The 25,752-nt window shown below is 37.7% G+C and overlaps 1 protein-coding gene across 1 annotated transcript in view; it reads right to left on the reverse strand.

The window, feature by feature from the left end:
• Window positions 1-17,451, reverse strand: part of CRB1 (crumbs cell polarity complex component 1) — a 209,622-nt gene extending 192,171 nt beyond the window's left edge. The window contains exon 1 of the mRNA XM_047076412.1: window positions 17,382-17,451. Within this exon, the coding sequence (XP_046932368.1) occupies window positions 17,382-17,451 (70 nt within the window). The remainder of the gene's footprint in view (window positions 1-17,381) is intronic.
• Window positions 17,452-25,752: the final 8,301 nt, after the last annotated feature.

The following is a 25,752-nucleotide window of genomic DNA, read 5'->3' on the forward strand; positions in this document are numbered from 1 at the left end:
TGATTGATTTCATCAGTACAGTTAGGACAAATGCTGAAGTACAAATGTACCCGTATTTTTTATTGATTTCGTTAAGGCTGTTTCTAATTTCTCAGTATATACAAATGTTATTTATGGCTACTTTGGCATGTTAATCTTTGCCCTCGTTTTCAATTATTATTTTCCTAGTAGAGTTACTGAGTCATTAGGTATGTACATTCATATTTAAGGCTTTGATCCATAAGGTAAAAATTTTTTATAGGCTTTCTCTCTAGACTTTTTCTGTTTCCTGTTCCTATCATAGTAAATAGTAAGTAGTCCACAGTAAATAGTCCATAGTATGGGCTCAGTGATAGTTATTAGCAAGTGAGAACTCAACTCTTCCTCTCCTAATTGGGTGTTTCCCTTGAACTTTGGAAGGGTATCTCCAACTGCCTCATGGACATCTTCACCTGAATGTCCCCCTTATATTTCAAAATCAAAATTTCAATTTCTAAGTATTCATCCTGCATCCTTTACTGCATTTACTATTTGAGATGATGTCATACCATGTAAGATTTAGAAACCTAGAAATCATCATCCACTATACACCCTTTCCCTCTCACTCATTTCTTATCAAATGTTAATCTGATTTTCCCCTAAATATTCTATGTCCACCCCTGTTTCTTCCTGTTTACTCTGGCCACAATGTTTCAGGTCCCCATCACTTTATACAAAGTCTTTCTACCTACAGCCTTGCCCCTACTTAGTACATCCTCATTGTGGCCAAGGCTGAACATTCAGTGCTCCTTTTTAAAAAGTCCTTCAGTGTCTTCCCATCATCTTCAGTGGCACTCCCCAGTATGTGTGCAGAGAGTAGGTTATAGGACTTCCAGGGCTGCAGGAGGCATCACATGGTCATCTTTGGTTGTCAACCATCCTGACAATGTGAGCAAGTGTGGCAGTCATGTGTTATCCTTTCTCTGTGGGCCATGATGGGAAAACACCTGGACAACTCTAACAAGAGGATGACTTTTCATGATCACATTTAAAGCCTTTTCTTACATGGACCCCACCCATACCCCCTCATCTCACATCAATTCCCCACTGGTGCATTTTTCTGTTAATGGGTCCCAAATACACTGTGCCTTGGTGGCTTCTTGCTTTTTCTTACCCGTCACTCCTCTACTCTCCTCACTTCTTCCCTCACAACACTCTTTGCCATACTTTGAGAAGCAATAATCTTCCAACTCCTGTTTTGTTAAACTATGGATTAGCTATTCCTGGGGGGGGGGACCCGGGAATAACTGAATCATAACATTTGGACTTGGAACCCATAAAAAATCCACCACTTAAATCACCCCCATGTGTTTATTTTACACATTGTATAAAACATTACCGTACACAAAACCTCACTGATTGATGTAGTTTGCAAAACATGACTAATATGTGCCATAAAATAGCAAAATCAAACAGAGTTAAATAAAAACTTCATTAAAATATTTGCAAGAAAAAGAACAAGAAAGCTACTCTTCATTTAAAAAAATAAACAGCTATGTTGATGGTAGGGATTATAATTGACCCTAAGAATTAATGAGATGTATCTTTGTGATAACCTGTACTGTAAGCAATTCCAATTTTAGAGTAAAAAATGATTACATTTTAGATTACCTATTAGAGTAAATAAAAATGCCTTAGAGACAATGAGAAAGAAGGAAATCATGCCATTTGCAGCAACATGGATGGAACTGGAAGGTATTATACTGAGTGAAATAAGTCAGTCAGAGAAGGACAGATATCATATGTTTTCACTCATATGTGGAACTTGAGAAATTTAACAGACCATGGGGAAGGGAAGGGGAAAAAATGGTTACAAACAGAGAGGGAGGGAAGCAAACCATAAGAGACTCTTAAATATGGAGAACAAACTGAGGGTGGATGGGGGGGTGGGGGAGAGAGGAAAATGAGTGAAAGGCATTGATGGGTGTTGTATGCAAGCCAATTTGACAATAAGTTATACTTAAAAAAATGCCTTAGAGAAATGGGCCTGATAGCATACATGGTCAGTATGATATTTGGATTTTGTAAAGCCAGTTTATTCCTCAAGTTTATGGTTCCTTGAAATTCTATCATCATCTCACAACAAATTCCCTTTGAAGATATACAATATATTGATATTTGAAATTATACTTGTAGCACATGCTCTGGTGATGAGTGATGTGGAGAACAAAGGCAAAAGAAATGTAGAAAAAACATTAAATTTCCTTACAACTTACAGCCTATTGACAAGTCCTCGAGATAGGCAGGATGACCTTCCTTCAGGAACTCAACTTCCTCATTGTTAATATTTTGCTAAAGGCAAAAGACAACCTTAGCTTGACATTAGCTCGACCTCCAGGATCCTGTGAGTCTTCTTTAACATATAAAAATCCCTTCGGAAACTTCCTTTATCTCTATCCCCCAAGATATATGTTAGCAATCATCCTCTAAACATATGGCCCTCTGATACACATCTGAAGGGTCTCATGACTAAAGTTTTATAAGACAGCAGAAAATGTCCCTTCAAGGTCCTGGAACCTTGCTTCCAAATTCCTTAGAGACTTGCACTATCCCTAACCCCCTCCCAACTTGAAAGTATGTAATCAATCGCTCCTCACAAACCCAGTGCAGCTCTTTCTGTCCATGGGTTCTGTCCCCATGCTTTAATAAAACTGCTTTTTTTGCAAAGACAGCTCAAGAATTCTTTCTTGACTATTCATTCCCAGACCCCAACATTTTACATCAATGGATACATGATATATAATTTTTATTTAATACCTTTTTAAAAAAATTTTAATGTTTATTTATTTGAGAGAGAGAGAGAGACAAAGTGTGAGCAGGGGAGGGGCAGAGAGAGAGAGAGAGAGAGAGAGAGAGAGACAGAATCTGAAGCAAGCTCCAGGCTCTGGGCTGTCAGCACAGAGCCCGATGTGGGGCTTGAACCCATATTTGCATTAATGTTTTCCTTCACAAAGCCAAAAGTCTGGATGCAGAGCTCTCATGCTATATCTGTATAAAGGCTATGTAATTCTGGGAGGACCAAAATTTTTAAATTGCCCAATGTTGAAAAGGTCTCATGAATACTGGAATCAGTATTTCCAAATTCTGACTGTGTGATGTGGTATGTTGAAAAGTACATTAAACAAACAAACAAACAAAATAGATGTTTGAGTGAGCTATTCAGTGAGTGGCTTTACTTTTCCTCTCTAAGCCTTAGATTTCTATGCAAAATGGAATAATCGTCTTTTTTGCAAGCTCTTTTGCAAGTATTAAATGAGATAAACTGTGTAAACTACTCAGTGTAAGGCCTGACAAAGAGAAGATCGGTAACTAAGTTCAGTTGTACCTGACATCCAAGGAAAGTAGGATTCATAGAATCCCGTGATTTAAAAAATAAGTAAGATTCTAGAGATTTATTCGATCCAAACACAAGCAATAGGACAATAAACGGGTAGGACTTAATGGGTTCCTTCTGCTTTTGACACTGAGTCCCTCAACACGGACACGTTTGCATCTCTTTTTTTTTTTTTCTTCCAAGCCTAGAGAAACAGCAAGTTCATGCAAACTTGCCTTAGTTGGAGGGCTTAGTTCAACACCTCAAGTGGTCCCAGCAGCTAGTTAGCTGGCTCCTGCAGCTGAGCAGAAAATTAAATAGCGCGTACATGCCCTGGTTTCAGTGCTCCATAGAGGATTGCATAAAGGGAGCCAGAAGACAAAATAAATTAGATATAATGAGGCTAGTTAGGAGAAGAAAATTTCTACTTATTCCTACAATTATTTAGGTTAACAAACAGGGAAAATAATTCTTTAATTATTTTACGATTATCTTAGGAGAAAATGTAGAGATATAGTCCGTAATGTAATAGGCAGATTGCAGCAGCTTCTCTTAAGGCTTTTCATCCATAAAATATTAATTAAACATGAAGGCCCCTGCTGAGGTAGCCCAATGCCTTAGCAAGCCTCCATAAGCAAACCAAAACCTACATCTGTAACGCCTCAAAGTTAAGAAATCAAAACCTGGGTGGCTCAGTCGCTTAAGCACCGATTTCAGTTTAGGTCATGATCTCGCAGTTCATGAGTTCAAGCCCCACATCCTGCTCTCTGCTGTCAGCATGGAGCCTCCTTTGGATTCTCTGTCTCCCTCTTTCTCTGACTGTTCCACCATGTTCTCTCTCTCTCTCTTTCTCTCTCAAAAATAAATAAACCTTAAAAAAAAAGAGAGAGAAATCAAAACCTGAGGACCACCAATCACAGTCAACTGGGTTTTCCCAAATAAAGGCAACAGCTTAAAGTATTAGCCAATCAAACAATTTCCTTACTTTGCTTCCACCTGCTGTCTATAAAAGTCCTTCCCCTAGCTCTCATCAGGGAAATGCTCCTGTTTCCCATTTGGCACGGCCTGGTTCAAATGGATTTTCCTAAAATAAAATGTTTATTTGTCTCAGTTCTTCTTTTAACAACACTTCTTATAATAGTGTGTTTGTTGCAGTTTTTAGGCATTGATACCTAAAATGTAAAGCCTTGCATTTTTCTCTTCTCTTTTGTTACCCAACCTCTGGTAGAGATGTGTGATTTTGTGATATGCCTTCGTCCATAGTTCCCGGCACATAGCTCCTAAAACTCTTGTAATTTCCCAAGAGGCATCGGAGCATTGTTTTTACAATGTTTGGGTTTTTGTCCTTGGTTCCCGAAATTGTTTCAAAGCAATAAAGTTGAAAGGAGTGGCTTGTTAAATCATAGTAAGCCCTCTAAACACACCAGTGGTTGTTAAGTAGGTGATTTTTGGAAAATGCCTAGATAACCACAGGATGGGGGCTGGTTGCCTGGGGAACCAACTGTGTAATTAGGTGGTTGGAACTTTCAGCCCCATCACCTGATCCCTGGGGAAGGGAAAAGACCTGGAGGTTGATTTAATCAGCAATGGTCAATGATTTAATTGTCATGACTATACAATGAAGCCTCAATAAAAAACCCTAACTGGAGGAGTTTGGAGAGCTTCCGGGTTACTAAACACGTGGAGGTTCCTGGAGAGGGCACAAAACCTCTGCATCCTTTTCCACCTTCCATGTCTTGCCCTAGGCCTCTCTTCCATCTGTGCCAGAGTTGTATCCTTGTAGAGTAAATCAGAATCTGGTAAGTAAACGGTTTTGTTTTTGGGTTTTTTTTCCTGAGTTCCGTAAGCCACTCTAGCAAATTACCAAACCTGAGGAAGTAGACGTGGTAACTTCTGATTCATAGCCAGTCTGTCAGAAGCACAAGTGACAACCTGGACTTGCAATTGGTGTGTGAAGTGGGGGGGGAGGGTAGGGGGGGGGCTTGGGAGACGGAGACCTTAACCTGTGCAGTTGGCACCGATCGCAGGTACATAGTATCAGAATTGAACTGAATTATGGGACGCCCAGCTGGTATCCACAGAGAATCGGAGAATCACTTGGTGAGGGAAAACACACACAATTTGTGGACAGAAGGGTTGAAGTATTGGGTGTGAGTAAAGTAGTGAGTACAGGGAGAAACAGCTTTTCCTTTCAAGGTTCTAGTGATAAATCAAGATGAAGACACTAGGAATTTATAACATACAAACTGGGTGTGCCATTCCCCAAATTTGAATTGAAATTAACATCAAACCATAATTTTACTAGGGCCAATTATTTCAGAGCAAGCTGGATTGTATTCTCTTTCAGAAAACATTTCTTTATATCACAAGACTAGTTTGACCTTTTGACCTAAATTTTCTCTCTCTACATCTGGAAAGAATGCCCAGATCAATGCTTAGACATCTGACAATATCTCAAAGTGTGATTATTCTCTTAGACCACAATGTGTACCTTTATACCTCTGTCCACTCCACTGTAGTATGGATATTCTTGGAGAATAAAGGTCTTTTCTATAGTCAATACCTAACTCATATTTAATTGCTTAAAAAAATATTTGTTGAAATGTTTGTCAATGTCATTTAAATCGTATGATTCATTATTCATTCACTTTAAATAATCATCCCCAATGGTTATTTAAATAAAGTTGTTTAGAAATATCTTCCTGCAAGCACTGGGTGGCTCAGTTGGTTGAGTGCCTGACTCGGTTTCTGCTCCGTTCATGATTTCATGGTTCATGAGCTTGAGCTCAGCATCAGGCTCTGCGCTGACAGTGTGGAGCTTGCTTAGGATTCTCTCTCCTTTCTCTACCTCACCCCTACTCACATGCACATGCTCTCTCTCTTTCTCTCAAAATAAATAAATTAATTAAAAATATATGTATTAAAAAAAAAAAGAAAAGAAATATTTTCCTGGAAGTTGGAAACAAGAGAAAAATGAAGTAGACTATATTATTTGCTTCAAATATTTTCTGCCATAATACATCCCTGGTCCAATGACATCAGGCTTAGCCACACAACCTGCTTTGGACAGTGAAATGTGAGCTAAAGTGATGTAAGCCACCTACAAGCTAAAGATTTGAGATACTTTACATGGTTCTACCATTGCTGTTTTCCCTCTGCCATGAAAACGCCATTTTCTGGAAAGGAATTTCCCCTTCCACTTGTGTGCCCAGATGAAAAAGACACATGAGGTTGCAATCAAACTGTACTGTGGAAACAAAATATAAATCTCTTTTGTTGTAAACCACTGAAATGTTGGGTCTGTTTGTTACTGTAGTGTAACCTAGCGAAAGCTAGTTCATAGGGGATGAGATTACTAAAAATACTCTTCTAAAACTCTAAGATTCAACCATTTAAAATAATCATGGAATCATCAAATGTAGATCTCAAAGAAAACTTGGTCATTATATAACCTACCCCCCCTCACTTTACAAATGAGCAATTAGAGACCTGTCGGCCTCAATGATGCATTCACGGACAGGCAACTAACTGTTGGACCAGGGCCTGAATCTGAATGTTCTGACCCTCCTTATTTAAAAATTGATGCTGACTGTAAATAATTACCCTTCAACTACATTTACGAGGAAGGATAACTAAAATTATAGAGATAGATGAAATCACAATGATTCATTTACTGTATGAAAAAGTTATTGCCGCTAACTCACAGTTGATTTTTCCAACAATGATACTTGATTTGCTAAGAACTATTTTCATTCTTTCTCCTTGTGCTCAACACTACAAATCTGAGGCCAGCTGACCAGGCCATTACTTGTTGAATAGACTTGGTCTCTGTGTGACGCAGACTGACCCGTACTGAGACTGAACCATAAACGCAACCTCATTAGCCGCCTGCTCTCACCAATTTGCCTAAAGTAGACTTATTTTAAAGGGTCACAGAATTTTGAATTTAGAGAAAAGAATTATTCAATAGGAATTATCAGGACAATTATGTAAAGTACCAAAAAGACTCCAGTGAGATTAACCTAGGTTACGTAGGAGCAATTCCCGCCTCTACAGAAATTAGTCACAAGAGTGGGATAGCAGTTGAAACTGTAAACATGTTTAATTTGGGAAAGCTTTAAAGGTGAAATGGATACTTGGTTATCTAGGAATAATTAAAAAAAAAAAATAAAAAGCTTCTGACTTGTAACATTTGCCAAAATCCCTGTGATGCGATTACTTCCGCCATTACTCATTGCCGGCTAGAGTGGTTTAGTAGAGGACTTGCAAAATCCTAAACGTTTGTTTACCTTGTGGCTATTGTGAGCTAGGGTGAGTAATAGAACCTGAAAGACCTGAGTTTAAATCTTTGTTTATCACCTCATAACTGTGTTTTAAATATTTCACATAAGCTTTCTTGGCCTTCAGTGTCCTAATTGGCTTAATAATAACTTACTGTGTAGGGTCACTGTAAGAACAGACGCAGATAAAAAACTGCTGACGCCTCTCCTGGTACTTTGCTCTATTTTGCTTAATCCACTCCAGCGGTGTTGAACACTTTGCAATAGCTCAGACACTATAGGCACATTCCTGCCTCAGGACCTTTGTACTCGGCTGTTTCTTTGCCAAAATATTATTCACCTACATATCCTTATGGCTTGCCTGCTCTCTGTCTCTCATCCTTTGCCTTTCTCGAAAGCACTTACCGCTAGCTCACAATGACACATTGTGCTTGTTTATTTGGTTTTCGTCTCTCTTATTCCATTAAAATATAAACTTTACAATAGCATGGATTTTGGTCTCTTTGTTGACTACTGCATCCTCAGAGCCTAAAACAGTATCAGCCATATAGACTTAAAAATATTTGTTGAATAAATGAAGTCATTGGATTAAAAAAAACCTTTTCATATTTATTAATTATCCTATCTTGAGGCTAGGGACAACTAATCTTACCTTGATTTCCCTCTAGAACCAGTAAACTTGCTGTTGCACCCAGCCAAAACCATTCAGTTCTAGTCATGCCCATTCCTACCACAGTGTCCTTTCTCATTCTGTGCCTCTTTTATTGTTATTATTGGCTTGAATTTTCCATTTAATAGAGAACAAAGGAAAAGCTAGGGAGTATATGAAAACCTACCTAACACATTGCTGTAAAACTTTGGAGAAGTTGCTGCATTTTATTAAATTGGGAAAGAAATTCTAGAAGATTGATTTAAAAGCATTAACATTGTCAACAAATAGGATCTAGGGGCACCTGGGTGGCTCTGTCGGTTAAACGTCTGGCTCTTGGTTTCGGCTCAGGTAATGGTCTCACAGTTTTGTGGGTTTGAGCCTTGTGTCGGGCTCTGCACTGATAGTGTGAAGTCTGTTTGGGATTCTCTCTCCCCCTCTCTCTCTCTGCCCCTTCCCCACTTGCACTGTCTCTGTCTCAAAATAAATAAACTTAAAAACAATAGGATCTAGAGCTAGATGACTGAGTTGCTTTCCTTCTCTAATTTCACTGTTATGCAAAAACATAAGAGGAAAATAAAGAAAGGCATGTTCATAAACACAACAAATAATGTGTGCAGAGTAAAGTAATGTGTAACCAGTGTTTTAAACCAATAATGGTAATATTTTGGTGCCCCAAATAACAAATACAGTTTCTGAAAGAGAAGCAGGTTAAAGTAACAAACATTTATTTAGGTAAAAGAGCTAGGCTATTTGTCTCAAGAAAATATGGAAACACATTTATGCCCAATCCTAGTGCCACTCTCTATATTAGTCAGACTCTAACTTAATTTCATAGGGCAAATCCATGTAGGAGAAAATTTCTTTTTTTTTTTCTTTTTTTAAACTGTTTGTTTATGAGAGAGAGCGAGTGAGAGAGAGAGACAGAGTGCAAGCAGGGGAGGGGCAGAGAGAGAGGGAGACACAGAATATGAAGCAGGCTCCAGGCTTTGAGCCATCAGCACAGAGCCTGACTCGGGGATTGAAATCACGAACTGTGAGATCATGACCTGAGCCGGTCAGAGGCTTAACTGACTGAGCCACCCAGGCGCCCCCTGTGGGAGGAAATTTCTGAGCACTCAAGTCAAACCAAAAAGTTGACCATGTAGAAGGTGGGGATAGTGTCAAGAAAGATGAAAAAAAGAGCAAAATATGACCATACTGTATTGACCACTTGCCATGTTTTAAAAATCCTTTTATAACTCAATTCACATATATGAAGTTACTTTCACCCAATAAAAGTGGAATTGATCAAGCAAGTTCATCATATATCAGAGTTTTACTCATAGTAGATACTATGGGATGAATTGTGTCTCCTGAGAAGGTATGTTGAAGCCCTAACTCATAGGACCTGTAGTTGTGACTTTATTTGTAAATAAGGTCTTTGTAGATATAATCAAGGTAATGGTATTAGGATGGGTCCTGATCCAATATGACTGATGCCATTATAAGAAGAATAAAAGAGACACATTTAGACAAAGGGAGAACAGCAAGTACTTAGAGATTGGAGTGATCAGCTGTAAAACCAAGGGATGCCGAGGACTAAAGACCACCACCAGATGCTAGGAAGAGGCAAGGAAGGATTTTACACAAGAGCCTGGGAGGAAGCATGGCCCTGCTGACACCTTGATTTCAGACTTCTGGCCTCCAAAACCATGAGAAAATACATTTCTGTTGGTTAAGCCACCAGGCTTATGGTACTTTGCTACAGCTGCCCAAGGAAATGAATACCCTAGCCCAAAACTGGAAGAACCCAAGATAACTTTCACTAGGTGGCTGAATAAACAAACTGGTACATCTATACAATGATAAAAAAAAAAAAAAAAAGAAAGAAAGAAATGAGTCGAGTCACAAAAAGACATGCAGGGCCTTAACTGAATATTGCAACTTGAAAGAAGCTAGTCTGAGTTTATGATTCCAGTTATATGGCATCCTGTAAAAGACAAAACTACAGACAATAAAATAATGAGTAGTTGCCTGGGGGTTAGGGCAGGAAGGAAGGGTCAAAAAAAGTAAAGCACGGGGAAGTTTTAGAGTAGTAAAACTATTTGTATAACACTGTAATGAATTGTCAAAACCTACAGAACTTAAGAGCACAATGGGAGAACCTTATTGCAGGCAAATTTTAGAAATCATTTGGAAGGTCAGGGGATTCCAGGAAGGAATGTAGAGTGTGACACAACAATCTAGCTGCACTACAAATGTATGAAACAATCACACAGAAGGAGGTGAGGGAAAGGGCGCTGACGTAAGTAGCATTGGAAACAAGTAGAGTGTTAAGATTAAAGACAAAAGGAAATGTACATAAGTACTGTACTCAAATTGATAGTTATTTCTACAGGATTGTGGGTTAAGAATCTGATGCTGCTATATACTTTATATACTTCTTAAACTGTATTTCCTGAATTTTTAAAAAAATTTTTTTTTCAACGTTTATTTATTTTTGGGACAGAGAGAGACAGAGCATGAACGGGGGAGGGGCAGAGAGAGAGGGAGACACAGAATCGGAAAGAGGCTCCAGGCTCTGAGCCATCAGCCCAGAGCCTGACTCGGGGCTCGAACTCACAGACCGCGAGATCGTGACCTGGCTGAAGTCAGACGCTTAACCGACTGCGCCACCCAGGCGCCCCTGTATTTCCTGAATTTAAATAAGTAAATGGATGGCAGATGGTAGAAACCAAATTTCTCACTGTTAGAGTGGGAATTTACAGATAAGCAAGGTGAGGAAGCTAGAATAATCCATGTGATAATAAAGTTAGAGGCATTAGTATTAACTCGTATCTAACTTATTATGTACCAATGTACATAAAAGTATATTTATAAATAAATTGTATATAAATATATACGCAAATGTGTATATATGTGTATACATCTGTACACATGTGTTAATATATACACATTTACTTCTATGCTCTGTCAGCTAAGGTGGTCTAAACAAATGATACCCCAGTGGCAACAAGCATACCTTACATTTAGGTCTTGGTTTGTATTGTCATTCTCTAGTACAAAGGAACCAGGGCCTGTTGGAATAAGGGCTTAGGCTAGGGCTGCCACAGGAAATATATAAGATAAGTCTGGAACATCCTGTAGAGCCAGAAAAGTAAGGTAGTTTTCAAAAAGCATATCGACAGAGGTTAAGTTAAAAGAGGACAGGAACCGATGGAAAGAACTTTGAGTGGACAAAGCTGGGACATTTCAATAACAAAGCAGTATCAGATTATAGCCCAGAATATGTAGTTAATAACCATGAGACCATGCTGATATCAATAAATCTTTGAGGGGCACTTGGGTGGCTCAGTCAGTTGAGTGTCCGACTTTTGGTTTCAGCTCAGGTCGTGATCTCACGGTTTGTGAGTTCAAGTCCCGTGTTGGAATTCACACTGGTGGTGGCATAGAACCTGCTTGGGATTCTCTCTCTCTCCTTCTTTCTCCGCCCATCCCCTGCTCTCTCTCTCAAAATAAATAAATTTAAAAATAAATATTTGAATAAATGTTTGGATAAATAAATGGAGAAAAAGAATCAAATCTCCCATGCAAAGGAATCCCAAATAATTTATGTCGATATTCTCTCCTCCAAGATGGGGAGCAGAATTCCCCACTCATTAGGTGTGGGCTCTGCATAGTGATGTCCTTCCTAAGAGTACGGACAAATACCACCTCCCAGGTGATGAAGGTCAATATCGACAGTCAGAAATCATGTTGATTGTACATATCCTTGATATGATGTAATGAGAATGATGCTTTAACTCTGTGGTCTTCCTCTCAATGACCAATAATTCCAGTCTTACCATGAGAAAAACATCAAGTAAATTCCAATACTGGAGGATCCTATAAAATACCTAAGGCCTTAAGAATTGTCAAGGTTAGGGGCGCCTGGGTGGCGCAGTCGGTTAAGCGTCTGACTTCAGCCAGGTCACGATCTCGCGGTCCGTGAGTTCGAGCCCCGCGTCGGGCTCTGGGCTGATGGCTCAGAGCCTGGAGCCTGTTTCCGATTCTGTGTCTCCCTCTCTCTCTGCCCCTCCCCCATTCATGCTCTGTCTCTGTCCCAAAAATAAATAAACGTTGAAAAAAAAATTTAAAAAAAAAGAATTGTCAAGGTCATCAGAAATAAGTAAGGCCCAAGGAACTGCCGCTGCCTGGAGGAACCTAAGGATACAGGACAACTAAATGAAACTAGTATTTTGGATGGGATACCAGAATAAAAACAAAAGATATCAGATAAAATCTAAGGAAATCTGAATCAACCATGGACTTTAGTTAATAATATGAATACTGGTTTATTAATTGCTGCAAATCAACCATACAGAAGTAAGAAGTTAAGGAGAGTTTGGGAAACTAGGTGTGGGATACAGGGGACCCCTCTGTATCATTCCTTCAATATTTCTGTGAACTTAAAATTACCCTAAAATAATAGAATCGAAAAAATAATAAAGTCTATTATAAAAAAGTTAAACAATGTAAGAATTTTAAAAACCAGGCAAAAGTGTCACGAAAACGGAAGCTATTCAACTCTTATAGCAAATGTTATAAAAATTCCATCATTAACTTATTTATTTAATGACTATTCCATGAATGACTACCCTGAGTTAACTCAGTTGCCTCCCACTGATTTAGGATATACAGTTTGCAAAACACCCATGATTCCTAGAGTCATGTATTACAATCTCATAACTAAAAAAGAAATAAATCAACACAAAAATGATAATTCCAAACTTTGATACCATACAAGATAAATACAGACTTCAATGTAAGAACAGATCACAAAGCTTAAGCGAGTATGAGCAAAGATGGTGTGAATGGGGAAGAGTTACACTCTTAATTTCATTTTCTAAAAGGAGAAAATTGGGCTTCTTGGATTTCCTATAAATTAGCAGTGAAATTTAAAGGAGACCTAAGAACTGGGGCACCTGGGTGGCTCAGTCGGTTGGGTGCCGACTTCAGCTCAGGTCATGATCTCCCGGTTCCTGAACCCATGAATTCCAGCCCCGGATCGGGCTCTGTGCTGACAGCTCAGGGCCTGGAGCCTGCTTCAAGTTCTGTGTCTCCCTCTCTCTCTGCACCTCCCCCACTCACACTCTGTCTCTCTCTCTCTCAAAAATAAACACACATTTTGGGAGTGCCTGGGTGGCTTGGTCGGTTAAGCGTTGGACTTCGGCTCAGGTCATGATCTCACGGTCCGTGAGTTCAAGCCCCGCATCGGGCTCTGTGCTGACAGCTCAGAGCCTGGAGCCTGTTTCAGATTCTGTGTCTCCCTCTCTCTCTGCCCCTCCCCTGTTCATGCTCTGTCTCTCTCTGTCTCAAAAATAAATAAACGTTAAAAAATTTTTAAAAAAATAAAGGAGGACTAAGAACTGATTTTTCTTGTCCACTTGAATTTCAAAATATGATATTGTAATACCATTAATAATTTTTGAAAATCACCAAAAATGAAAAAAGAATACAATTCTCCCCAAAAATATGATTCCCCTAGAAGCTAAAATTAATTCTGCTGTATTATTTAGGGAACAGTGAGTAATCTTCATGAAGTATTGACTATTTTATTATAAGCTGACAAGATAATAAGTTTATGAAGAAGAAGATATATCTTTTTCTCTAATAATTATGTAGGCAATTTATAACATGTTGTTGCAAAGCTGTTAACTAGCACAGTGAATACCAAACTTTTAAATGTCTCTACACGTGCAGAATTTAAAGAAGAGTAGGCAATTACTCCCTAATGCATAATACCAACCTCTGACCTCAAGTATTTCCTGATAATGACATTAAGATTGGATAAATCAGACCATATCTTTATAGATTCTATTTGTTCTTTATACTTGAAATAGATTGAAAGGAAAATATTCTTTAAAATAACTCTATTCAGAGGTGCCTGGGTGGCTTAGTCAGTTAAGCGTCTAGCTGCAGCTCATGTCTGATCTTGCAGTTCATGAGTTCAAGCCCCGCGACGGGCTCTGTGCTGACAGCTCAGTTTTGGATTCTGTCTCCCTCTCTCTCTGCTCCTCCCCACTCACGCTCTGTCTTTCTCTCCTTCAAAAATAAATAAACATTAAAATAACTCTATTCAAATTCAGTTACTTAATAATTGCTGAGGGTTTCTAGAAGACTGGATAGCACCCCCAAAGTCATTGAAGTTATTTAAAAAGCTTTAATAATAGTTCTGTCAAACCACATTTTATTTACATTCTTGACCGCGCTTTGAAGTTGGGTTAAAACAATTACTTTTAAATTAATCTAAATGTGGCATTTGCATAGGAAATATTCAATTTGCCTCAAAATATATAAAAGATTAGTGAAATATTGCTACAAATGACTTTTCTGATTCATAGTTGCTTCATTGTAGTAGTTTCTTTAAAGCCCTTCATAACAGATTCATATATCAAGGTTGCACAGAGAATTATTACAAGGTGCTCTCATTATTTAAAGCAACCCCCAATAATGGACTATAGAAAAGTCTCCCTCCAATAAAATTCTCTCTTGACACATCAGAAGCAAAAAATAATAGCTCTTTGTAAATTATTATAATTCATTTGATTCCATACATGAGAACCAGTTTTGCAAATTGTGGAACATACAAGAAAACAACCAGGAGAATAATAGGAAATTCATTGCAACTCCATGGATAGGGGAATATCTACATGCTCAGGAAGAGGAGGTGAATGTCACTTCTGGAACTCTGCACTAATACTCTTCATGTCCCACTTGCTCCTCCAGAAGGAGATGAAGAGCATTGGACACTGGACAAACAATATAAATGGCATGCCCCTGGTAGGCAAGCAAGGTACCACTTTTATAAATATACATATATATAATATAACATATTATATATATATAATATAATATAATATAATATAATATAATATAATATATATGTATATATATATGTGTGTGTGTGTGTATATACATATACACACACACACACATATATATAGTTTGGAGCCAAAGGTGACTTTTCTCTCAAACTCAAGAGAATATATTTCAAAACTCAAAAGGAGGAATCATTGATTCATTCAACAAATATGAACCTAATAACTAAGATTTTCTGTGTGCTTATTATATTGTGGGTGTTAAGCCTCTTCCACATTATCCTTTCAAGGGAATCCCTAAATTTAAGCTAAGAGCACAGAAGGCAGAGCCAGACCATTGGATTCTAGTCCAATGTTCTCCATTCACTAGCACTCGCCTTGGGCAAGTAAATAAACTTGAATGTGCCTCAGGTGCTTCAGCTATGAAAAGGAATCAATGACAAATTCTACTTGATAGCTAGGTTAAGTATGTTAAATGGGAACAATTCTTGGAAGGCTTATATTGCTTACCTTCTCTCCCAAAGAATCCCTTTGAGGAGAGAGAGATGTTTATATTTTTACAATTTTAAGGATTCCTAGCATCATGATGTTCTCAGTAAAGTTTTCAAGAAAGATTTGTTGGGTCGTGCAGAACTGGTGAACACCTGGATTTGAAATAAGGAGCTTGATCAATTACAGGCCCCTAGGATCCACCCAGACATACTAAATGTCCGGGGCTGTTCTCGAGACTGCATCTTCAACAAACATTTCAGCTCTCTGATGTGCACCAAAGGCTGAGATATACTGATATAGCCATCTGAGGCTTGCTCTCTTATTCTATAAAATGTGGATGATTATAATAGTATCTATTTGTATAGCTGTAAGAAATAAATGGAATATAGCACATATAAAATGCCAGCACATTAGACAACTTCTAATAGAAGGTAGTGTTTTGTTCATTTGGCGGAAATATTTTCAAGAGTACCAAGAGATGCTATAAAATGTACTGTAAACTCACTTCACCTTGCATTTTATGTCTTATTTCTTTTGCTCCCTTTCTTCTCCCACCTGTACATCTCACCATACCATTTCTCTTCCTCACTTCCTATTGTATGGAGCCCATTTGAAGTTTCAAGAAGGATGAATAACTATTTAAATAACAACTCTTTTCCACAAATACATCGCCAAAAAACAAAAACAAAAACAATCCGTGTGTGTGTGTGTGTGTGTGTGTGTGTGTGCGCGCGCCCGCACGTGTGTGCTGTGTATTGCAATCAGGTAAATTTTACTGTTTATTTATTTAAAGCTTGACTTGAATTTTCTGTAATTACCCTCAGCTACCTACCTATAGAATCTACTCCTACTTTCACCCAACCTCTCATATATGCTCAGATGGAAACAGTGTAAGTAACAATCTCACGGGCGCAGCTACGGAAGGTGACCCAGATTACACAACGCTGGGCATTAATGCCAAGTCGTCTTGTTCAGTGGCAGCTGCTCTATGCTTTGCCTTATTGATATTCAGATTCAACAGACACAAATCACACAGCCCTTTTGACAAGCACACACTCTGCCTGTCTTCATTTGAAATGTATTCAATAGCTACTGTCCTCCATAAACACACAGCTGAGGCCATTCAGTCTCCTTTGATTTGCCATACTGTGATACATCTGACAAGATTACCCCAGAAACATTACTTCTGTTTTTATTTGGGGAATGTCTGTGGAATATAATATCTTCATTTATAGAACAGAAGCACACACAATAGAAAGGAAGCCCATTTCTCTCTGGCAAGAGATGCTTTGAACCATTATCCTTTGGGAAAAATTGAGATGATCCCCTTGATTAGGAGAGCAAATGTGTCAATACAAAGTTCTTTAAAAGGGAACATAAATACAGAGTATCGGGAATGAACTGCAATATAGCTTATGATGAACTTCGTTTTAAAGTATATCAATCATAAAGTGCCAAATCTATTTTGTAAAAGGTGTAACCACAACAAAATATCTTCTTTGCTGTGTAGCCATTTCAGCCCCCTACTCGCCACCACTCAAAGGGTTAACTCAAAGGGTTAAAAAAGAACATTTTCTATATCTAGTTATTAGAAATCATAGAATCGGAATATTACTCACACTGGTACCAATGACTTGTTTAACACAGGACACCTGCTTACGTCAAATTCTTTGTGCTTCTTTTTTAAGTGTTGTATTCTGTAGAATATGCAACATTAACAACTATTTGCTAGAGATATTTAAGAGTCAGGAAAAGTGCCAAAAGTTTGATAAATGGAAAAGTCTTACTTTTTATGTAGGTGAGCAGTGAGAAACTGAGGTAGAAGATGAGCAGGTAGTTAATTTTCTTAAGTGCCATGGTCTTATTCAGAGGTCATGCTCTGATGTGTTGCTGGTGATCTGTCCGAGTCCGCTGGTGACCCCTGTTTGACTCAGAAAGGAGCGGGTGCCCCAGAGTCTCCTGATGCCATCCCTGCCTCTGTCTCTCTTACAGCTACTTCCCGGGAAACACAGGGACTTCAATTCAAAAAGCTGTTGTGCTTCTAAGCATCTTACACTGGAGGATGGGGTGAGATTTCAAACCTGGTGCAGATTTTTTTCATGCTGGACTGGATTCATCTACCCCTCAGGTCTTTTCTCATGGTTTTCTTCCATTGTTTTTGTTTTGGAAGATTGCTTTAGACCATTCTAGAGTATAGTTTGATAGATATACAGATGATAGGTGACAGACACATGTAAAAATTATTTTTCTTCTCATTTTCTTTCTTTTTAAATAATGATATCATACTGTGTATATCATCACACAGCTTGCTTTTCTCACTCAGCAATATGTCTCAGATGTTTTGACACATTATAAAATCTATTTAGTTCACACTTTTTAATGCCACATGGCATTCCATACTATGGATGTACCAAACCATAGTTGTTTTTTTTTTCTTAACATATATTGGACCACAGCTTATTTATCCTTTTACGGGCATCAGTGATGTTTCCAATTTTCTTCATACAAATAATAGTTCAATAAGAATCATTTTACACACTTGCTTGTACAAATGCAGAAGAGTTTAAAAAAAAAGAATTTCTCTACAGTAAATGCCAAAAAAGTAGAAATTGGTGGTTTTACATTATGTTCATTTTTTAGTTTAGCAGATACTTCACAAAATTTCAACTCTTCTCAGCTGTGTGTGCAGGAAGCTATTTCTCCATACTTTCCTCAACATTTGGTAATAGCAAAGGACAAAAGATATGTCTAAATTTCAATGGAAAGGGGAGCACATATATAGACAAGATCGGCCATTTGTTAATCATTTTTAAAGCTGGCTATTGGGTACGTAGAGGTTCATCATACTATTTATTCTGCTTTTGTACAGATTTTTAGAATTAATAGTAAAAATTGGCATTTTTAATTTGCATATTTTTCATATTAGAAAGATTGAGCATCTTTTTGACATTTGTATTTTCAGTGACTTGCAACTCATGTTGTTCACTTTCCTATTAGTTTTGTTTTTCATTTTATTGATATAGTTGTAGCATTTCTTTATAAATGTTGGATGTTGATTCTTGGTCAGCAGTAAGGATGGAAAATACTTGCTCCCAATAGGTTCATTGTCTTTTAAATTTTTTATAGGTTTTCTTCATAAAGTTTTAACTTTTTATTTAAAAATGTAGTGTCTTATACACATTTGCTTATTTTATGACTGTGCTTTTTATCTTATTGAAGAAAGCTTTTCTGCTGAAGACTTGCTAACATAGGATCTGGTGTTTTATTCCAAGTTATCTTAATTTTTAAAGTAAGTTTATTAAAAAAATTTTTAAGCTTTGTAACTTTAATCCATATGGGGCATACTTTTATGAATTGTGTAACTTGTGGGTCTAAATTTATTTCCAAATGGATAGCCAGTGGTCAAAAACAATTCCCTGTGGATTTCAAATTTGAAATCTTGTATAAAATTCCCAGCTATATATGAATCTATTTTGGTTCATTAATTTTTTTTTTGTATATTTCTTTGCAAATGAATGTAGTTGACGTTTAAGTTGGGTATCTGGTATGGTAAGCCTAATTGAATCTTCCTTTTTCAAGTTTTGCCTTCTCTTACACAGTTTCTCTTCCAGATTAACTTTATAAGCAATTTGTCAATCTCCACTGAATAACTCCTATTTAGATTTTAATGAGGATTGCATTCATTATATAACTTAATATGGGGATAACATATTTACAATGTTGAATCTTCCCATACCTGAATAATCACACAATATGTAATACATATTGAGTCACCATTCTAGGTCAGACCCTTTCTAAGGCCTTTGTATGCATTCTCTCATTTAATCTCCACCATAACACTATGAGGTAGGTTCTTATTTTTTCTAGTATGCAGATGATAAAAACACAAACATTCAGTAATTTGTCTCAGATGTCAGAGCCTGATGAAGGGTGTCCCTTTGCAAGAGAAGAGAATAAAATAAGAAAGGGAGAAAACCAACAGCCACACTCTAGAGAACACCAATACTCCAGTACTTAATGGTAAGAGGATAATAAGTCAGAGGTTGAAGAGGAAGAATGAGAAGAATGTGTTATAATGGTAACAAAGAGAGGACAGTGGCGGGGGGGGGGGGTTGTGCACCTTGGTGGTTCAGTTAAGTGTCCAACTCTTTGGCTTGGGTCTTGATCTCACAGTTAGTGAGTTTGAGCCCCTCATCAGGCTCTGTGCTGACAGCTCAGAGCCTGGAGCCTTCTTTGGATTCTGTGTGTGTCTTTCTCTCTCTCTCTGCCCCCTGCACCCCGCTCACACTCTCTTTCTCTCAAAAATAAGTAAACTAAAAAAAAAATAAAAAAAAAAGAGGACAGAGGATCAGGAAGGAGAGTCACAGACAATGAAAATGCTGCTGGCAAGTTGTTTGACAAGTGTCAAAAATTGTCAGTTGGATTTGGCAGTAAGATTTGTGAGAAGACTGTCAATGAAGCATTGGAACAGAATTCAAATTTCAGGGGCACCTGGGTGGCTCAGTCAGTTAAGCATGTGACACTTGACTCAGCTCCAGTCATGATCTCATGGTTTGTGGGTTTGGGCCCCACATTGGGCTCTGTGCTGACAGCACGGTACCTGCTTGGGATTCTCTGTCTCCCTTTCTCTCTGCCCCTCCCCCATTTGCGCATGCTCTCTCTCTCTCTCTCTCTCTCAAAATAAACAGATAAAAAATAAAAAGCTTAAAAAGGGGATTCAAATTTCAGTTATTTTTATGAATGCTTTGAAGGTTAGAAAATAGACACAGTGAATGCAAACTACACTTTCCAAAAAACTTAGTTGTGAGGAAAACATAGGGTGGGAGAGGCAAAGTTAAAAACAGATGCACATATGGCAAAAGTTTTTTTCTTTTTAATACTGAAATGCATGAGAAATATGGGAAGAACCAGTGAAGTTAAAGATATGGAAAAGATGAGGGATACTTAATGGAGCAAGCTTCCTGAGGAGGTGGGGGAAAGAGATTTCAAATGAGAGTAGTAAGCCTCAAACAGAAGAAAATACGACATTAAGTACTTAAGGAGTAAGAATTGAAGACTCCCTGAAAATAGAAAGGCAGTAAGTCATCTACCAGGTATAATAACAGCAGCAAGGGAAGCGTGTCACTGAATTGCAGTCTCATTCATTGGTAATGCTGCTAATAAATGCACGGGCATGATCTTCCCAGCAGAAAAAGGAGTGCCAGTGTAGAAGCATCGCTGGCCAACCATGGGATTACCCTAGGGATAGGAGTTTTCAGAGTGGAAGGGTAAGTGAGGGAGGGACTCACAAGTGGTTGTGAGAGACAATGGGTACTGAACTGTGTAATGAGGAAAGTGATTAACAGACAGGAAGGAAATAAGGTCCCATTGGATTGGTGGTGTTGATATGATAGAGGAACAGATGATACGGAACTTGAGGTTGAATTTAGGCAACGGGACATTGACGTCTGTAAATATAAAACAGAATGCTGATCAGACTTGATCTAGGTTATATTGGAAACAATTGGTAGAAAGTATAAGAAAATAGATTTGGGGTTAGCCTAAGAAAACTGTAAAACAATCAGCTGTTTAATAAAGTTCACCTTGACACGCAGGTATTCAAGCAGCTTATGACCAATTGGGAGGGGAACCAAGTACAGCTTTCTCCACAAAGACTTCCGACATGCCTCCCAAATCTTTTTAATTCTATTTCTGTGACCTGTGAGGAAGTAAAATAGAGAGAGTGAGAAAAGTAGTTTTCTCTTGCTTAGAGAAAATAAAAAATTATATATTAAAAATTTCCTCAGGACGCCTGGGTTGCTCAGTCAGTTACACGTCTGACTCTTAATTTTGGCTCAGGTTATGATCTCATGGTTCATGAGTTCCAGCCCTGCATCAGGCTCTGTGCTGACAGTGCAGAGCCTGCTTAGGATTCTCTCTCCTCCTCTCCCTCTGCTCCTCCCCCACTTAAAATAAATAAACATTAAAAAAAAATTCCTCAAAAGCATTACAATCTCTTTCTAGTTAGCTTTACACTACCGGAGCACTTTTGCTTCTAGATTTCATTTGTATATCCTTAACAAAATATAACAATTCTTAAATTTTGGAATCAATGGACATTTCCTGGTACATATATTTCTGCTATGTATGAATTCCCTTTTCCTGGATCTGATAAGATCTTGTCATTTGAAAATAACGTTGAATATAGGTCTCAACTAACATAAATACTTTTAAATGGCCAATTTCTTCCAGATGGTTGATAAATATGCCAAATGGCCTAGGACAATTTTAGATGTAATATCTAATTCTATAAATAATTTTAATGTCATAAATTGTAAAAAGATAAATAGAGTTTGATGATTATCTTAACACTGGGTTTTGATAAAATACCGACAGGAGATTTTTGTACTCGCTTCATTTTAACCCTATTGTTATTATTCTATTTTGGATTCCTACAATCTAATATTTTCATTTGCATTCTTTTTGTTTATGCAAATGATCTCTGTTATATTTGGGTTGATGAAGATTTCAGTAATATTCTTCCCAAAAAATCAATTATTTTCGTAAGTGAAGGTTATTGGTAAACATCATCCAAAAATAAATTTCAATCAAGAGTTTAAAACCTGTTTATTCAAAGAGCTGGAGCTACATTTTAATCCAGAGAAAGCTTTTAACCTTGACTCTTCCATTCATTTTATTTTCTGATTATATACTACCAATGTTTATAATGTCATTTTCCAATAGTGTTGACTTAGTTAAAGACTGTTCCATTTGTTTTTAAACTTTGTTTCAGATTTGGAAAAGTTGTAGACCGTAAAAACAAAAAAGAAAGCTAGATTTCATGAACATATTTTAGTTGCTGGTTCATTTTCTTCTTCAACTAAATAAAATAAGCATTAATTTAATATAGGCATTATCTGTAGTCCATATAAGTAGATATCTGTTTCTTACAAGTATAAGAGAAATAATATAAAGGGAAATGAGACACTCTATTATAAATACTGAACCAGGAGTACCTGGTACAAATGCTAGGGCTTTCTCTTTTACACTATCATAACCCCACAGGGAGTCAAGGACCCCCACCCTCTGTTTGGGGAAACCTTCCAAGCAACCTGGTCTTTTAACAACAAGGATTTGAGGATACATGGGGCAATTAGGACAAGTGTAGACCAGGCCTGCATCAGGGCCTGTGATCCACAGTCCCTAAGCAATTGTAAGAGAAAGGTCTTCTATAATAACCAGGAAAAACAGCTGGCCACTTCTTTCACACAATTGATGATATATGTTCAGAAAAATGGAGAAGGATGATTTCAGGCATTGGTTCAACATCCCAGATCTCTCTGGTGCTTAGCCATAGTCTTCCCAAGCCAACTCATCTATTTCTAATCTACCCCCACCTCTCCCACCCTCAACCAGGTCCAACTTACTCTTTTGTCTCCTGTCACTGACTTCTCCAGAGTCAAGCTCTATTACCCTCTCTCTATTACTCCAGATCAGTTGACCCTCATCTAATAATCCCCTAAGGTGGATGCTGAGTCCCATATTTTACAAAGCCAAACATACCACAAATACAAAAAAATATATATTGATCAAGGAAAGGAACAAAAAGCACAAATAACAAAATTATAAATGAAAAGAGAGATTTAATGATTAAAAGAGAGGAAAGGTGTTAAATTGTAAGAGATTGCTTTTTTATAATTCTATACAAATAAATATGGAAATCTAGATTCAGTGCATAATTTTGTAGAAAGATACATATTACCAAGTCTGAACCCAACACAACAAACACAACAAAATAACTGAACAAAATACTGAACACAACAAAATAATGCTTTTAGTGTGTGACTTAGGAAGCAAGGGACAATTAAGGAAAATACCACTTTATATATTCTCCCATCCTTTTCTGTCTCTCATGTACCTCTTTCCTCGCTTCTTCTGCTCTGGGATTAAACCTGCAAAAAAACATTGGCATTTAAGCCTTGCGTCATTGTAGGAAATCCAAGCAAAGACACACAAACACATAACATGTTTAAAAGACACTGTTTTAAAATGTAAGTTATATTATTATTCAGGTATGACGAGGCCAAAAGATTAGTAGATAATTGCCCCTGAAAATATAGTTTGTTATTCACAGTGCCCAAGAGGAAGGGAATACCAGGCTATGCAGAGACACACGGGGAAACACCATGGTCAGTCAAGAGGCAGAAGGAGAGGGAGGAAAATGTGGGCAAAAGCCTTTACTGTGATTTCTGCAGGAAGGAATAGGTGAGAAGAGTGTTAATGTGAATAATTTTTGCAGGCTCTAAGCTTTAGAGGCTGTCTCTAGTCTGATACCTAGCCCAGGTTGTCTGATACCTGATACCTGATTTGGGCAAAAGAATAGTGGTCTGGAGTATGAGTCTGATAAAGGAAGTGGTGGGGGTGTGTGCTCTGAATTAATTAGTTCACATGGGAGAGGCATGCTTGCAGGGGAGTCTCATGTCTCTAGGAATTGGATAGTCCTGGGAAGGATAGTCTCTCAGTCTCCCCAAGGTCAGAAAAAGGTCCCAGACGTCAAAGCATTGGATATACAGAAAATAAAAAAGTGTGATTAATTGAGGCACTCAGTAACATCCAAAATACTGGACAAAGTTGAAATTTCAAAATGTCATGTAGAATGTTTATAAAGAATATATTTCCTGTAGAATATATAACCATAATTTAAATAATAGTTATAGTTGATAGGTGATAGATAGATAGATAGATAGATAGATAGATAGATGATAGATAGATAGAAGACAGCAATTCAGCTTCTATGCTTTAAAAAGACCATTATGAACTTTTATGAACTTCAAGAATGCACTGCATCAATACACTAGTTATCACAATCACACGTTAAATATGGAAGACAAATGGTTCATGCAATAGTTTGGGAAGAGTAAATGCCTTTAGTTCATCCTAGTTACAATCTCGTCTTTAGTTCATGATGAAGTCTTTGTTTGCACTGACATTAATCTGGACTTGATTTATACAAAACAGTCTCCTTATTACTAACCTGATCCTTTTCACTAATCCAACAGATTTGCTTTAAAAAAAAATTGAACATTGACTACCTGGCTCAAAATTACTGCTCTCATAGAAGTAGGAAAAAATAATAAAAATAAATAAATACATGATAAATATATTTCAGGTGGTAAGCCCTACTAGAAAAAAATTAACTGGGATATGAGGAACAGCATGTGCTAGGGAGGTAGAGGATTACTATTTTATGGAAAGTGATCAAAGAAAACCTGCTGATAGGTGGGATGAGCAGAAATCTGAGGAAATAGAGGAATAAGCCATGAGGCTTGCTTTGGGAAGTAATCCTATCCCTAACCCTAATGCTTTAGGAGGTAGGGATATCAACAAGGGCATCTGAGTTGAGAGCATGCTTGATGGGTTTGAGGAACAGCAAGGAGGTCACTTGGTTGCTGAATGAGCAAGGAGAATGGTTGAAGATGTCGGAAAGGGAAGAAGAAACTGGTTCTTGGAAGACATTTAAGCCATGGTAAATGTTTGGCTTTGACTCTGAGTGAAATGTGGAGTTGTTTCAGGGTTTTGAACAAAACAGTAGTAACAGGATCAGACATTTAATTTAAAAGATTACTCTGGCAGCCATGTGGATAACAGACGATAGGGCAGGATGGACGCTGGGAGACCAGTTAGTGAGTTATTGAATAACCCAGGCAAGAACTGGTGGTGGTGACCAAGGTGGTGACCAAGGTGATAATGGTGGAGGTGAAAACTGGTCAGATTCTGAATATACTTTGAAGGCAATGCCAATATGATTTTTTTGATGAATAGAATGTGGTATGAGAGAAAGAGTGAATAAACATAACTCAAAGATGTTTGGCTTGTGTAACTTAAAGATGAAGTTATCTTCTTTTTTTTTTTTTTTTGAGGTGGAGGAGGATATAAAAAATGAGAATTTGATGAGGAGGAAGAAGCAAGGATACAGACTTAGGCATGTTAATTTTTGAGAAGTCTGTTAGACATACAAATAGGTATGTCAAATGTATACTTACATAGGTAAGTCTGGAGCCCATGAGAGAAGTCTGCATAATGATGGCTCTGACGCTAGTTGGAGAGATGATGACACTTAGGGAGTAAAGAGTAAACTACAAGACAAGTGACTAGGACTAACCCATCAGGCTCACCTAT

This window comes from Lynx rufus, unplaced genomic scaffold, assembly GCF_022079265.1.
Source record: "Lynx rufus isolate CCGP_SWC_20201006 ecotype Redwood Valley unplaced genomic scaffold, mLynRuf1.p SCAF_15, whole genome shotgun sequence".
NCBI classification, from domain to species: Eukaryota; Metazoa; Chordata; class Mammalia; order Carnivora; family Felidae; genus Lynx; species Lynx rufus.